Consider the following 15,835-nt stretch of genomic DNA (forward strand, 5'->3'; position numbering starts at 1 on the left):
GACTACGTAATAATGGTAAATTTTTATTTCTGAAACAGTAAAGCAGATCATGGTTAATGGATATTTTTTAGTTGTCTTGTGAAACGAACAGAAGTGAGTGAAACTAATATAATATGTGAAGGCGAAAAGAACTATCTTTAACAACGAGTTTACATTCATCTTTTTAAATAAATTATTATTTTAAAAATGTTTAAAGTTTTGATTTTAATACAACGGATAATTAATTTTGATCATTTTTGAACCTAAACGGCTTTAATTCCGACAAATACTTCTCCCGTCTCTTTCCCGTCAGTGCGATTAAATGATGGCCGCCCTCTTCTGTTTCTCTCACTCCAAATCTGTGACTAGTTGGGGACACGTTTCACGCGCTCGTCGGAACACCTAACTTATTATACACCGTGGCCGAGATCCAACTGCGGATCTGCGATCGTAACGGGCTAGTTTCGGACGGCATGTTCGTCATGGAGATGTGTGATGTGCTGTGTGGGTAGGCTTTGCGATAGATAGAATCACCGTCGAGGGGGGAGAACAGCCCCGACCGGTAGCCCCAAACTCCGCTTGTGCTAGAACGCCTCAGGGATACTTTGATTGTGTTCCTGTTAACTGCTGTAACTTTAAAATTTGACGCCACACGCCTACAATAACTTGTGTATTTGCATCCAGTTACTTTAATTCAAATTTTGCTTTGTTTTTATTAAATTTGTGATATTCAAATATTTGCATTAATTCGAAACAGATGTATAGAATTTTGTGTTTGTTCGTTTTTTACATGTGTACGCCTGTCACTTCGCGAGTGTGTTTTCTTTTATATTTGGTGTTTCATTTGAAATGTAATATGTCGGTGAATATACGATAGGGGGTTTTAGGGGCTGAGGAGTGAATGCTCGCAGCTCTTTTCCTCCTAGAGAGGAGGTGCGAATTTTAGCCCCCTCCCAAAAATGTTGTCCATTATTTCTTGGGGTCTCGAATCACACGCAGTGTATGCGGACTTGTATGAAAGAACGTCTTCCCGCCACTTTTCAAAAAAAAAAAACACAACGTAGGTTTCCTTTTGTTAAACGATCACGGCTAAGGCCAAATTTTGATTTTTTGAATTTTTCGCGGGCCTTTCAAACTTTTTCAAGGCAATTTAAGGCGGGAAGTTTGGGTTATCACAGTGTTTGTTTATTCATCGGAAGAATGTCACGTAGAAATTAATTTGATTTGAATGAGTTTATTGCCTCAAACCAGAGAATTAAAATTATTAAGTAAGCTGCAATCGAGTTGATCAGAAACCCATCACCAAAGCCAAATTTGAAAATCTATTAATTCTGTTGAAATGGGTGCCCGAAGAGTATCGAGACTATTTTCGATACTTACCCCACTCAGACCAGACAAATGATTTGTTAGATTAAGAAGTTTAGCTTTTTTTTTTGTTTTGACATTTTTGTTAAGTTGTAACAGAAATGTACCTAATTATAAATATGTTTTAATTTTGTATTACGATAATAATAAAAATAATATTGGACTTACGTTGTTTTAATTTTAAAACATATCAGCTATGTATATAAAACTTTTAATGTATAACAGTATCAAGTCCAATATAAATTATCTAAAACCATTTATTAATTTGTCATAATGCAAATTAAAAAAAGAAATGTATAAATGATTAAATAAAAACAAAAACAAAAGAATATTAAAAATTTAAAATCATTTTATCTCACTTTATTTGTAAAAAAATCTCTTTAATAGTTTGTTTCTGGGAAGCTATGATTTTGGACTTACTGACTTTTTGCTCTCAGGTACAGAATTAAACGATGCAGATTCCATCAAAAATAATACCCGTTAATCACCCTATAATGCCCTAGGACATTATCAGGTTGTTAATAGCAACTATTTTCAAGGGCATTATAAGTCTATAATTGATAGGTGAAAAATAAACAAAATAATATCCACATTGTTGAGGTCACAACTATAGCACTTTCAAATAAAAACGATCCAGCGTTATTTGTCAAATTACTATCTTCATGACCGTGGTATATGTTATTACATTAGGCAAAAAATGTCAAGAGTCAAATTCTCCATCAATGTCAAAATAACATCTTCTTGGTAAATAATAATTTCTATTATTATCTCTAAACAACTCACTTTCGGGATGTACGTAAGTACGTTCTTCTTCTTCTTTAATTAATACTACTGTGATCTGCTTGCATTCGTTCGAAGATTTTTTTTTACCAGATTCATATACTCAGATTTGCATTACTTTTATGTGATTATTGTCATCAAAAATATAAAATATAGTAAACCTCATTCGCACATTTATTTAATTATTTTTATTTTTTTGTGTTAATAAATCTTCAACACAATTTTCACAATGTTCAACTTATTATAGTGTATTAATAGTTGTTATAACTCTTTGGACTTTCTCTTAGTTGAGCATTTACAGTACATAGGCAAATTTATGGCCAAACAATATCCTCAATCCACTTTAAGTAATATGATATTCTCGTGTACACCCCCGGACTGCCAAAACAACCTTTACCGAATGATATTACACCGATAATGTCGTACATACATTTAATGTCGTCATGGATGTGATATATTTGCAAGGGTCCTCCGGAATCTCCCTGTAACATAATATACAATCAACCACAGTCGTACAAACTGTGTCATATTATTAAGTTTTGCGTTCATTGTGCACTAATTAAATTCGAAAATTTAGTTTAATCATCAAATTCTGAGTATAACCTACACATTAAGATGATATTTGTAATTAGTGTACTTTCATCACCACTTGCAACAAATAATTGTAATACCTGGCAGGTGTCATTTCCTAGTTGGGACCCAGCACAGAACTGGCTCTTGGATAAAATCCCTTTTCTTAATTTTCTCCCAGTACGTCTATAAATATGAGTGCAGGTGTTATGATCAGTGAGTTCTAAAGTTACTTTAAGCAGATCATTATTGGGTGTTCTACTAAACTCCGTTTGACCCCAACCGGTTGCTATAGCTTTTTCGGCTGTAATCTCTTCTTTTGAGTATAGGCATGCTGGTCGTGAGAAGGAATTTAATTCAGCTAACTTTTTCAATTTTAGTAATCCAATGTCATAGTAATGAGACGCTGACTTATACTTAGGATGTGGTATTAATTCGGCTACTTCTATATGTTGTCTTTTTCTATGAGTGCTGTTTAATCTGGTAACGCCAAGTTTTACCCATTTAGCGTCTCCCCTGTAAAATTCAAAATCATTTTATTTACTTTCATTGTCCGTAAATAGTAATAAAAAATCAAATTTCAGTCGTAAACAATAGATACAACATCGAAAATTAGATTAAAAACTACTACCATACTACTAGAAGATAGTATAGAAAGTGAGTAAAGTATGAAACTAAAAATTTCCATGTCATTACTTAAAATAAGTAGTTAACTTACCATTGTCTATGACTTAAGCAATGCGCAGCTGTCAATATGTACTCGTCGCTCAATATTGTTCCACCACAATACCATCCCGCATCTTTAAAGCTAGATCCATAGCCAATAGCAGCCTACAAGTATTTTACAGAAACTGATTTGCGTTAAATTGTAAACTTCCATTAAAACAAAACCAAAAAATGAAAGATTAGAATTTTTAATAACAAATTATACAAAAATAAGTTAATTGCTAAAAATTAACTATGAAAACCATGTGGCGGCACAATACCACGTCGGTAAGCGGAGAAAAGATAAGTCGTCTCGTGGTCTAGTGGTCTGGATGCTTGCCCAGAATGCAAGAGGCGTGGGTTCAATTCCCACCGAGGTAACAACCCTAGATACCTAGGTCTTGGCATAGCAACAGAAACGTGCGTGTGAGAGGCGCTCCGCTTGGAAAAGCAGAATTGCACGTTTGTTGACAACAAGAATATTGTCGGTTTGGTGTATGAACAATAGTTGAGCCGAGGTGTGATAATAGTGTGGCACACTCGGGCAGTTGCAGAGTTTGAAGCAAAAACGAGGTAAGAAGTGCACGAAAAGAAACAAGAGACGTTGTGTTGTCGCCGGAGAAGGTCATCCTCTCCGACAAGTCGATTGGGAGGACGACCTTATCGCCGGCACTGAAGATAAGATACACTGTTACGACAGGGACGGCTTAAGGAAATTCAGATAGGCACAAGTAAATGTCCATATACAGTAAATTATTATCAAATGACAGAGGAAGGAAAGTACAGGAAAGAAAGTAGAAGCCGTAAAAGGAGCCAACCAGACCACGATACGTCACTGGAAGATAAAGCTTTCCAAAAAAGTAAGGTAACAAGCAGGTCACCAACAAAAATCACCCCACTCAAAAAGCAAGAAATGGAAGACATAAAAAAGTTGTTAGCGGAAATGAAGAGAGACCTAAAAAAGGAGATGGAAGAAAATAAGAAAGAAATAAGGGATGGTATTTATGATTTAAAGAAAGACTTAACAGATCTAAGAACAGAAACCCGAGAAAACAAGGAAGAAATACAAAACCTGAGACAAGAAATAGAGAAGAAGGAAGAAAGTTGGATAAAGGAGAAAAACGAATTAAGGGACAAACTAGCTGAAATGGAAGAAAGACTGGAAACCTTAGAAAGAGACAAAAGAAGGAATAATCTAGTAATAACTGGAATAAAAATAAATACAGATAATGAAGAAATATTAAAAGAAGCAATACAAAATATGATTGAAAAGGAAATCGGACTACAAATAGAGGTGACAAAGGCATATAAAGTAGGCGAAAAGATATGCATTATTGAAACAAAAAACTGGAATGACAAAATGGAAATTCTAAAAAAGAAAAGTGTGTTAAAGAACAGACCCAAAGGACAGGAAATATATATTAACCCAGATTACACTGTGAAAGAAAGGATAATTCAAAAGAAAATACGAGAGTTTGCAAAGAAGGAGAGAGAACACGGAATCTCTGTGAAAGTTAAATTTCAAAAAGTTGAAGTAGAAGGGAAATTATGGAAGTGGAGCAAAAAAGACGATAAACTTATAGAAGATAAGATAAGAGAAGACTCAAAAAACTAGCAGAAATTGAAAAGGAAGGAACGATGATGACATTTGCTACGGAAAAGGAATATGAACAAGAAAAAGAAAAGGGAAGAAAAAAGAAAATCGAACAAAGAAAGAAATCAGGAGAAACTGAAAATACAAAAGAAACCTTGGACGAAGAAAAGGATAGAATAAGTATTATTTTTTGGAACATATGTGGGTTGAAGAAAAAAGATAAAGACTTTTGGGGTTATATAAGGAAATTCGAGGTGGTGGGCTTGGTTGAGACTTGGGTAGAAGAAAAAAACTGGGAAAATACTAGAAATAAATTGCCAAAAGAATATAGATGGAAATCCGAACATACGAAAAGAAGCAAGAAGAGGGGAAGAGCAAAGGGTGGAATAATAACAGGCATTAAGGAAGATGTAGAAGAAATAGAGGAAGAGAGAATTAAATCAGTTGAAGGAATACAAGAGAGAAGAATTAAAATAGGGGACAATAGTTGGAGGATAATGACAGTATACAGTCAGAACGTAAAAAAGACCAGTAGAGATTTAGATGAAATAAATTATGAAATAGATGAAAAATATTGCTTGGTGGTAGGCGGGGATTTCAATGCTAGAATTGGAAACAAGGGAGCTGAATGGGAGTGGGACAAGGAAAAGGATGAGGGAAAAAGGAAATCAAAAGACCGAACAGAGAACAAAGAAGGAAAGAAACTGTTGGAGTTGGTAGAGGAAAAGGGATGGAAAATACTGAATGGGAATACAGAAGGTGACAAAGAGGGTGAATACACATATATAGGGGGGCAAGGGAGATCAGTTATAGATTATGTTATCTGTAATGAAATAGCGGACCATGGCATCAGAGATATGGAGGTTGGAATAAGGAGCGACTCAGATCACCTACCAACAATTACACAGGTGGAAAAAACTAAGAAGGAAGAGTTAGAGAACAGAAGAGAAAAAGAGATATACGAATGGAATGAGAAGTCGATTGAAGAATATAGAAGAAAACTGAGAGAGTACAATACAGGAGGAGGAACAGTGGAAGAGATGGCCAGAAAACTAAAAGTAGAGATGGGGAAGGCATCTCGTAAGAAGGTTATCAAAATGGGAGGAATAGAAAAGAGGGGAATTTCATGGTGGGACGAAGAATGCTGGCAGAAGAAAATAGAAGTAAGAAGGAAATTGAGACGATGGCTAAAGAACAGAGGTAATGAAAAGGAATATAGAAAAGAAATTAAGGACTATAAGAAATTAATAAAAGAGAAGAAAGCAAAGAAACAGGATGAAGAAGACCAGAAATTAAAGGATATAAGAACGGAAGCGGAAGCATGGAAATATATAAACCAAGAAAGGAAGATAAAAACGGGACCAAGTAAGAACATCAAGATAGAAGAATGGCGGGAATATTTTATAAGAATTTTAGAAGGCGCAGAAACTAACGAAGAACAGAAGACAGAAGTAAATAGACAGGAAACAGGCACAATAGAAGAAAGGGAAGAAATAGGGAAGGAAGAGGTGATAAGAGTAATAGGGAAAATGAAGAAAGGAAAAGCTGCAGGAATAGACGGCATTCAGAACGAACACTGGATTTACGCAACAGAGAATATAGTTGAGGGACTCACGAAAATGTTAGATAAGATCTGGAAAGGAGAAGGGTTACCAGAAGAATGGAGAGTGGGGTTAATCAGTCCCCTGCACAAGAAAGGAAACAGAGAAAAAGTAGAAAACTATAGAGGAATTACGTTGTTGAATACAACTTACAAGATCTACAGTTCCATTTTACAACATAAGTTGGAAAGGGATATAGAGGAAAAACAACTGCTACCAGAGGTGCAAATGGGATTTAGAAAGGGAAGAGGAACAATCGAATGCATAGCGACCCTGGATCACATAGTAAGGAGGGAATTAAACGAAAAAGGAGGAAAGGTATACGCGCTCTTTGTAGATTTGAAAGCGGCTTTTGATATGGTTAATAGGGAAAGACTATGGCAGATAATGAAAGACATGGGCATCAGTAAAACACTAATAGAGAGAATTAGAGAAATCTACAGAGAGACAGAAAATAGAATCAGAGTTAATGGAGAAACGTCGATGAATTTCTGGACGAAGAAAGGAGTTAGGCAAGGATGTCCATTAAGTCCAACGCTCTTTTCCTTGTATATAGCAAAATTAGAAGAAAATCTTAGGAAGGCACAGATGGGAGGGGTCACTTTAGGGAAAACAAAAATCTGGTCACTACAGTATGCAGACGATATCGTCCTACTGGCAAAAACGGGTAAAGAAATAAGAGAGATGATGAAAACCCTACAAACATTTTTAAGAAGGAGAGAACTGCAAATGAATGTAGAAAAAACGAAAATGATGGTTTTCAGAAAGGCGGTAGGGAGAAGTAAGAAAGAGGTTTGGCAATGGGAAGAAAAGACGATAGAAGAAGTAGCGACGTTTAAATATTTAGGGTATACATTTCAAAGAAATGGAAGAAGAACCCAACATTTGGAAAATACAGTAAAGAAGGCAAATAGATTGTTGAAGGCGGTATGGGGACTGGCAGAGAGAAGGTTGAAGAACGATTTCGTTAGAAGAATATGGCTCTTCGACAGCTTAATAAAAAGTGTTATTATGTACGGTGCTGAAATCTGGGGATGGAAGGAAAGGGAGAGTCTAGAACGAGTACAGGCAAAGTATTTGAAATGGACGTTAGGGTTGGAAAAAGAGACACCAGAGTACATTGTATTAGAGGAAACGAAGAGAGAAAAACTAAGAATAGAAGCAGTACGAAGGGCAATGAAATTTGAAGAGAAGATCAGGCAGAACGTTGAATGCAAAATAATGAAAGAAATGTGGGAAGAGATAAGGGTAAATTATAAGAAGACAGCGGAAGAAAGAAGAGAATTTTACGAAGTAAGAGGTCTAACGGCAGAAGAAGTAGAGAGAAAAAGGATAGAGGGAGCAGAGCCCAGGAAGGAAATTTTAAATCTAGATGAAGAGTTACAAAGAAAAGAGCAAAGGAAAAAAATAGCAGAGTCCAGATATAATCCAAAATATGGAGAAATAATAGGAGGTCTAAAATTACCGGAGTATCTAATAAGAGGGAGAAAGAATGAAGACAGAAAGACAATAGCCAGATTTAGGGTGGGAAATGAAGAAGGAGAAAACTGTTACTGGAAAGAGGAAGAGGATAGCAGATGCGGATTATGCAGGGAATTTCCGGAGACGATTGAACACTGGCTAAAGGATTGTGAAGAGTTACGGGAAGTCGAGAAAGATAGGAATGAGCTATTGAACGAAACAGGTGATGGTCTGGAATGGATGAAAATGATATTAGAAAAGAAACGAAAATAAGGAAGCATTTCGAGAAAGAATATTAGTTTAAGTTAAAATATGTTTAATTGATATATATTTGTACATATATAGATATATTAAGGGAAAAATGTAAACCGGACTTCTTTCAAGTCCCGAATGGGAAAGAAATAAACAGTTACTTACTTACTTACTTACCTAGGTCTTGGAACCTCAATAAACTTTCTTGCTAAATTTAGAAATTGACACAAATACAACTTTCACTGTTTACTTTACATAAGTTTCAATTATTGTCAAAAATCTGCTGACAGCGGGTCGCTTTATAACTTAACCTAACTACATAGTATACTAACCAATAAGTTATTTTCGAAAGATGAATCGTCATTTTAGATAATTTAGCTTTAAATGTTTTTTCATAACTTGTTACTGGCTCAGCATCTATTAATCCGATTGGAGGTATATAAGTTTCATTTACATATGCAGAATATTCTTCACATTCTAAAATAAAAATTGTAGCTCTTACAGAACACTTTTCTATACAAATAGTACAAATTAAATGTGAAAAATCTAATAAAAATAGTCAACTCATTTGAAGTTCATTGTTAGAGTGGAAATCCTTTGAAACGAACACAGCAATAAAACGTCGAAGTAGACATAAAAGCATCCGGACGGTCGATTTGCGAATTTAAGGGGAAGAAACTGTACAGTACAGGTTGGACCAGCAGTGCATTCGTTATTTGGTTTTGTGAGTTTCATGGTTTAACTTAACAGTATTTCGCTACGTTCTTTCGTGACTCACAGACTTTGATAACTCTCGTGTTCTTCTCATAGTATTTCAATGGTAATTTTAAGTCCTCAAAAATTGACTTGGAATATATAATGTAAGAAACTCTTTTGTCAGCACAGCAAACATAATTCAAAACCCAGTAAATAGTTTTCAATGTTCATTTATAACAGTGACAATTTAATATTAACCCACTAATGCAGTAAAGTAGTTCATTACCTAAACCATTGGCAAAATAAATAAGAATTAAATGTTATACATGAGTTTATACCAATTATAGTGGAACTTTTTTAGTTAGATACATATATTGTGCAAATTCAAATCAAATTAAGGTACCTAATCCTACCGTTTGTGGTTTAGCGCTATTTTATGGAATAATTACTGTGTTCGTAAGTAACCACTGACACAGAAGATCACATCTAAATATTTCTCTGTCCAATTTATCGCATAATATCTATTCCTACATACTTTTTTTACTGATTTCGCCTGGTTTTCGCGTCGCTACACTTGGACAGCAAATTATCGGGTCGAATCTGTGAAAACCGCAAATCTGAGGTAGATGATGCTGCTGGAGCTTTTTCTGTGCACTTGGACAGTCTTTAATTAATTTACAAACGCCTTGTAAACCAGTCGATTGTACAATGCACACATCATCTACAAAAAAAAAAAATGTAATATTTTGTTCAAGTATAAAAAAAATCATCAATGGCACTGTCTTAAATGATTATTTAAAAATATAATAAATGCCAAAACGGCAACATACCTAAATTTCTTTGTGAGTAAACAAATCCAACTAAGATACAAAGCAAACTTACTGCATTCTGGTTAAAGCTAATCATAGTAAGCAATGTAAAGTACAGCTTTATCGAACTGAGCCCTGTGGTAAAATAATTCGGACATGAAATGAAAGAAGGGAATATGCTGAGATAAACAAATTATAAATTAAGTAATTTGGTAAACCCACTAGCAAAATAAATAGAACATTCAAATCCAGAATGATAACCTTTCGCAGAAAAATAAGTTACGAAGGCAGAAGGTTATCTCTAGTTGTAAGAAAAAGGACTAAAATAAATGATTTTTCGATTAATGCTATTTCTTCTGTCTATGATATTCTCATTATAACCGAATCTTGGCTTTGCGAAGCAATTTCTAATACTGAATTAAGTTTAAGTAATTATAGTATCTTTAGGGCCGATCGCAATATTAACACTAGCTCTAAAGTGCGTGCTGGTGGGGTATTAGTAGCGGTAAGAAAGTAATTACATTCTTATGTTGTTCTTTGTGGGCATTCTGTGGAAAGCATTTACGGAGAGGTTAAATTTTGTGATTGGAACATAATTGTAGCCGCAGTGTATATTCCACCTGGAAGTGGTTTAAATGCTTACGAAAACTTTTGTTATGACCTGGAGTCGATCTATGATCGTGCCTCGGGCTCATATTACATTATTGCTGGTGACTATAATTTACCAAATATTGTCGCAGGCGAAAAATGATAGCGTTTATAGAGAAAATAAGTAATTGTTATGAATGAGAAAAATAAAATAAAGTGCTAAATTCTCAAAAATTTCATTATTTCTAAAAAAGTGTCAAAATAAATACATACGAGTTCCATAAAAACAGCAACTATTAGGCTCATTTCCGAATAAACCAAAGTGCAAAAAAGTGAAAATATTGTAAAATAATTTTTTTAATGTTGACACATATTTCGTCGGTATTATTATTATTGATAAACCCTTCCACAGGCTATAGCCCATTTACGGAAGACATACTAACAAAAAAAGAACAAATAGAAGAAGACAAGCATATAGACTGTTTATAGTAAAGCATAATGATTTTTTATATCTCTGAGTGTGCAGCAGAATATGTCAAGATGATTTTCAACGTTAGCGTAGCTGTGTAGCACCTGAAATAGTGGTGAAGATTTCATTATATTAGTCTTAGGAAAGGGTGCCTTTATTAAAGAGTTAAATCTTAGGCTATTTGTCGGTGCTCTAAAATATAAAAGGTTTAATATATCTTCACAGTTTACTATTGAATGCAAAATGTTTCTTAGCATAATAATAAAGGCAACAGTCCTACGACAAGAAAGACTCTGCAAGTTGAAGCGTCTGAGGAGTATATCATTTGGAATTCCTCTAAGTGGGTAAGTACCATCCTCAAGAAAACCTAAAAATTTCAGAAACCTACGTTGGATTTTCTCTAAAGAAGAAATGTGAACTTGATATATGGGACTAAATATAATGGAAGAATACTCAAGTCGAGATCGAACATACGCAAAATAAAGTGATTTTAAGATATCTTTACTCTGAAAGGCACCTGAGTTTCGGATGACAAGACCAAGTGACTTGTAAGCAGATGACGCGATTTTTTCAATATGTTTATCAAATTTTAGCTTTGCATCATAAGTAGAGAGCGGAAAATATGCAGCAAAATTTTGGGAAATATGATCATATGATATGCATCAAATTTATGCAAATATGCAGTAACTTTCTTAATGTATGCAGAGATATGCAGTTGCATATGCTTCAAAAATTAAAAGAAAATCGTAATAACGGAATTAAATTTACTTACAAATTATAAAAACAGGTTTCCCGAGCATACGTTTTATTACAAAAAATACATAAATCACATTGCAAAGTGTAAAAATATAAATATAAACAGAACAAATTGAAAAATAGTAGTAATCGACTATTTAATTACTATTTTGGTAACAGTTTATTTTTAAATATTTTTCGAAATATTCTAACAAAAAGTTTTTCTGGTGATTCTAAAATATGATTTTGTAAGTAGAAAAAGTGCGTATACTACGTCCACAGATGTATAAAATTCCTTACCGGTTTAGAGCAGACGCGACAAAACAGAGTTATTTCTTGAAGGATAAGTTCAGAAAAAGGTTTAATCCATAAATTAATTAGAGTTGTCGTCGACATATTGACACACCTGTATCGCTTTAAATGATTTCAATGCAAACTAACTATGAAAAATAAGTAGGGTAACGTCCTTTCGACCACCATAAAACATACCATTAATACGCTTAAGTAACGAACAAAAATATTGGGAATGAACGGTATTTCCAAAAATAATTAGAGCTCGAATTTACCTGGAAGAATGGCTTAACACCCGGTGGTTTCTCCAAGCTACCATAAAACCCAAACATTTACTAGTTATTTGAAGCTCAGGACAATATTTGCAATATGATTCATGAAATTTCGTTTTTCTAGATAGGTAAATGCCGATAGAATAACATTTTTTTTTCAAATTAGCACAAAAATTGATAAAAATGCAAAATATGCACCCGTTACGTGAAATATGCAGCAGAAGGCAAATATATGCAAATATGCAATTTTTTTATAGCTGTATTCCTTTTTAATTAGCATGATTCGTTCACATATTAAATATCAACACTTATATGCAAAAAATAACGGATATGCAAATTTCATAAAATCCGCTCTCTAATCATAAGTGACACCCAGATCATAAATATAGTCAAGCCTTTCTAGTATTGAATTATCAATTGCATAGTCATAAATTATTGGATCAAGTTTTCTATAGAAAGATTTTACAAAGCATTTGTCCTTGTTTAGCAAAAGCTGATTGTTAATTGACCAATTCCACAATTTACTGAGATTTTCCTGAAGATGTAAGCAGTCCTGAACTGTTTTAATTTCGCAGAAAATTTTTAAATCATCGGCATACAGTAAATGCCTTACATCAAGTTCGTCAACGACATTATTTATATATATATTGAAGAGCAGAAGACCCTGCACAGAACACTGTGGTACGCCTGACGATTGCAAAAATTTGTTGGAACGGTATCCACGATAGCAAACATATTGATGTCTTTGATGCAAATAGGATGTAAGAAGGTTAAGTAAGTTGTTTGAAAAACCGAATATTTGTAACTTATGCAACAAGATTTTGTGATCAATTCGATCAAACGCCTTAGAAAAATCAGTGTATATACAGTCAACTTGACTTCGAGCATCTAGACGTTCTGAAATATACTGAGTTTTTAAGAATAAATTAGTGACTGTGGATTTTTCCTTAACAAACCCATGTTGAGATGGAGATAGGTAAGTGGAGACGTAATTAGAGATACGAGAATGAAGTACGATTTCGAATATCTTTGCAAAATTATTTATAATTGTAATCGGACGGTAATTAGCAATGTTGCTTCTACTATTTTTCTTGTGGACTGGTGCGACCCGAGATACTTTCCATTTCATTGGGAAATAAGATTTTTTTATTATTAAATCGAAAATAATGTTTAATGGCCTACAAAAAATGGAGGCACAATCTCTAATAAGAAATGATTGTATACAATCTGGACCAGCTGTCAACGTAGGTTTGAGTTGTCTCTGTCAAATAGATAATATTTTTATATAAGCTGTCTAAACTGTTCTCACGCATTGAAGTACTGGAAACCGACAAGTTGTTAAATGATTTACCAAAGAAATCTGCAAAAGCATCTACTATATTTTGTGGTGATGTTAGCTCCGTATCATCATATTGCATTATGTTTGGTATACCAAACTTTTTTGTTTTATGTTTAACAAATGTCCAGAACTGTTTAGGGTTTACTTTGATCTCATCAGTAATACATTTTAAATATCTCTCATTAGCATCTCTAATTAGTTTTTTTATTTCTCTTCGGTACAATTTGAATGTTTCTAGAGATAGAAGCGACTTATCTTTTTTGTATTTCAGCCATGCTGTATGCTTTTGTTTGAGACTTTTAATAATGTCCTTGTCAAACCATTCAGGGTAGGTACCGAGAGGCTGCCTTTTCGTTGTCACAAAAGAATTAAAAATATTTAAGAGTTTGTCGTAAAATAACTCAATAGCCCCATCGACATCTTTTGCAGAATCTAAAAACGAAAAATCAACTTCGGATAAGTGATAATATAGGGATGGAAAGTCTGCTTTTTTAAAATTAAATTCACCATGAGTTTTGATTGGAATACAAGTTGTTTTCTCCTTCAAGAGACATACACTGACTTCCAAGGCAGGATGATGCGCATCCTCTAGGGTTAACACTTCCTCTGCATGAATTACGTGACACTCTGTATTGCTAAACACAAGATCTAAAAGACGTTCATTAGAATTGAGAACAAAATTTTTTTGGGAAAGACCAAGAAACTTGCTGAAATTGTCACAGTCATAGTAGATGTTGGATGATATAACACTGGACGAATAACAGCTAATATACTCAGGGATATTGAAATCACCTAACACGATTATATTTGACTTATAAAGAACATTTACAGACATTAAGGACTCAAAAAGAATTGAATAATCATCAACTCCACAAGAAGGTGGGACGTATAGAACAATAATATGTAGACATTGATAAAGATCTTCTGCTTTAATTTTAACCCACATTATGTCAATGTGTTTAAATTCAGCAAATCTATAGTAAAACTTTTCAAGCTCTAACATTATGACTTTTATCTCCTTCCTAGCTGCAATTAAAACACCACCACCTCTACGCATTGCTGTTGTAGAAAAATCGCGATCTTTTCTCAATACATTAAAGAGTTTTACATCAAAATATTCACCATCAAAAGAGCTTGAATTTAACCAGGTTTCAGTTAATATTATTAAGTCATACTGGGACATCAAAGTAGAGTTAAGAAGAATTTCAGAGGTTTTGGTGTTAACACCTCTTACATTTTGGTAATAAATATTTAAATATTTACTGCTATTCACTATACGCTTAGGACATTTAGAAACTGGAGATGAGGTCCTTAATTGCTATTTAATTGAAAGAATGCTAGTTTTAAATTCCGCTTTCGCTTTATGGTAAGCGTGACACCTGTTAAAGTCCCAAACTGCATGATCTATCGATAGACTGCTACTTTGTTTAGTGTTCAGTAATGTGCAATTAACGCATTGTAAGGTTTCGGATTTGCAATTTTTAACATCATGGGAGCCAGAACATCTAGGACATCTAGGTAGCTTTTGACAGCATTGCTTCTGATAATGGTGATAACCACAACACTGGTAGCATATTTTAATATCTATTGCATCGTATACAAGACAGTCATCATAATCAACGATTAGGTAACCTTTTTTAATCATGTTATCATAAGTAGCCGGATTTATTTCTACGATAGCTTGAAACCTTTTTTTGTCTTGTCGTAACGGTACTATTTTATCAATTACTTTACAGTACGGTTCATCAACAAAGAGATATCGGTTTTACTGGATTACATAATCAGAGAGATTTTCTGTAGTAATTTCTTCATCAGTTATACCAACGATTCTAATACGAGGATTGATAACAGGTAGCTGTTTAATGGTGTATTTTTCACCCAAATTATTATCATTGGCAAGTTTGGACATTTTTTCTGTATCTTCAGATTTATCGCATCGAACAATTAAACTTCCATTGTGTCCATTTTTTGTATTTCTTATTGAAACACCCGATTTTACTGGATCAACGTTACGTAAGATATCTGATTTGGTTGCCGATACACTTTGAGATTGATCCTTTGGTTGAAAAATAATTGCTGATGTTTGTTTAAGGGCTTTAGCATAAGTGATTTCATCATCAGTTTTCTCAGGTTTCGAGATTGAAACCTTTAATTCATTAATTTGTGCTTGAAAAGCAAATGTTAATTCATTTTTCAAGTTTTCAAAACCTTCTATCATTTCTGTAACTTGTTTCCCATTGTTTTTATTAAGCTCAGCAATCTGAACATTGATGAAACTTACATTTTTTTCTATGTTACTTAAATAGGATTTTTCAGTCATTTGACAATT

At 33.9% G+C, this 15,835-nt stretch overlaps 1 protein-coding gene and 1 non-coding gene across 2 annotated transcripts; one reads left to right on the forward strand and one right to left on the reverse strand.

Annotated features, from left to right (window-relative positions):
* Positions 1-2,337: 2,337 nt before the first annotated feature.
* On the reverse strand, positions 2,338-9,982 carry LOC135125804 (serine protease snake-like). The gene is made up of 5 exons (XM_064051497.1): positions 9,834-9,982; positions 9,539-9,724; positions 8,640-8,784; positions 2,796-3,210; positions 2,338-2,606 (listed from the first exon to the last, which is right to left on the reverse strand). The coding sequence occupies exons 1-5, from the start codon at positions 9,907-9,909 to the stop codon at positions 2,439-2,441; spliced, it is 990 nt and encodes a 329-aa protein (XP_063907567.1). The 5' UTR covers positions 9,910-9,982; the 3' UTR covers positions 2,338-2,438.
* On the forward strand, positions 3,709-3,780 carry Trnas-aga (transfer RNA serine (anticodon AGA)). Its single transcript has one exon. It is a non-coding gene; the product is annotated as a tRNA-Ser (tRNA).
* Positions 9,983-15,835: the final 5,853 nt, after the last annotated feature.

Source organism: Zophobas morio, unplaced genomic scaffold (genome assembly GCF_036711695.1).
Source record: "Zophobas morio isolate AGI-343-1 ecotype UQ-CSIRO unplaced genomic scaffold, CSIRO_AGI_Zmor_V1 ptg000009l, whole genome shotgun sequence".
NCBI classification, from domain to species: domain Eukaryota; kingdom Metazoa; phylum Arthropoda; class Insecta; order Coleoptera; family Tenebrionidae; genus Zophobas; species Zophobas morio.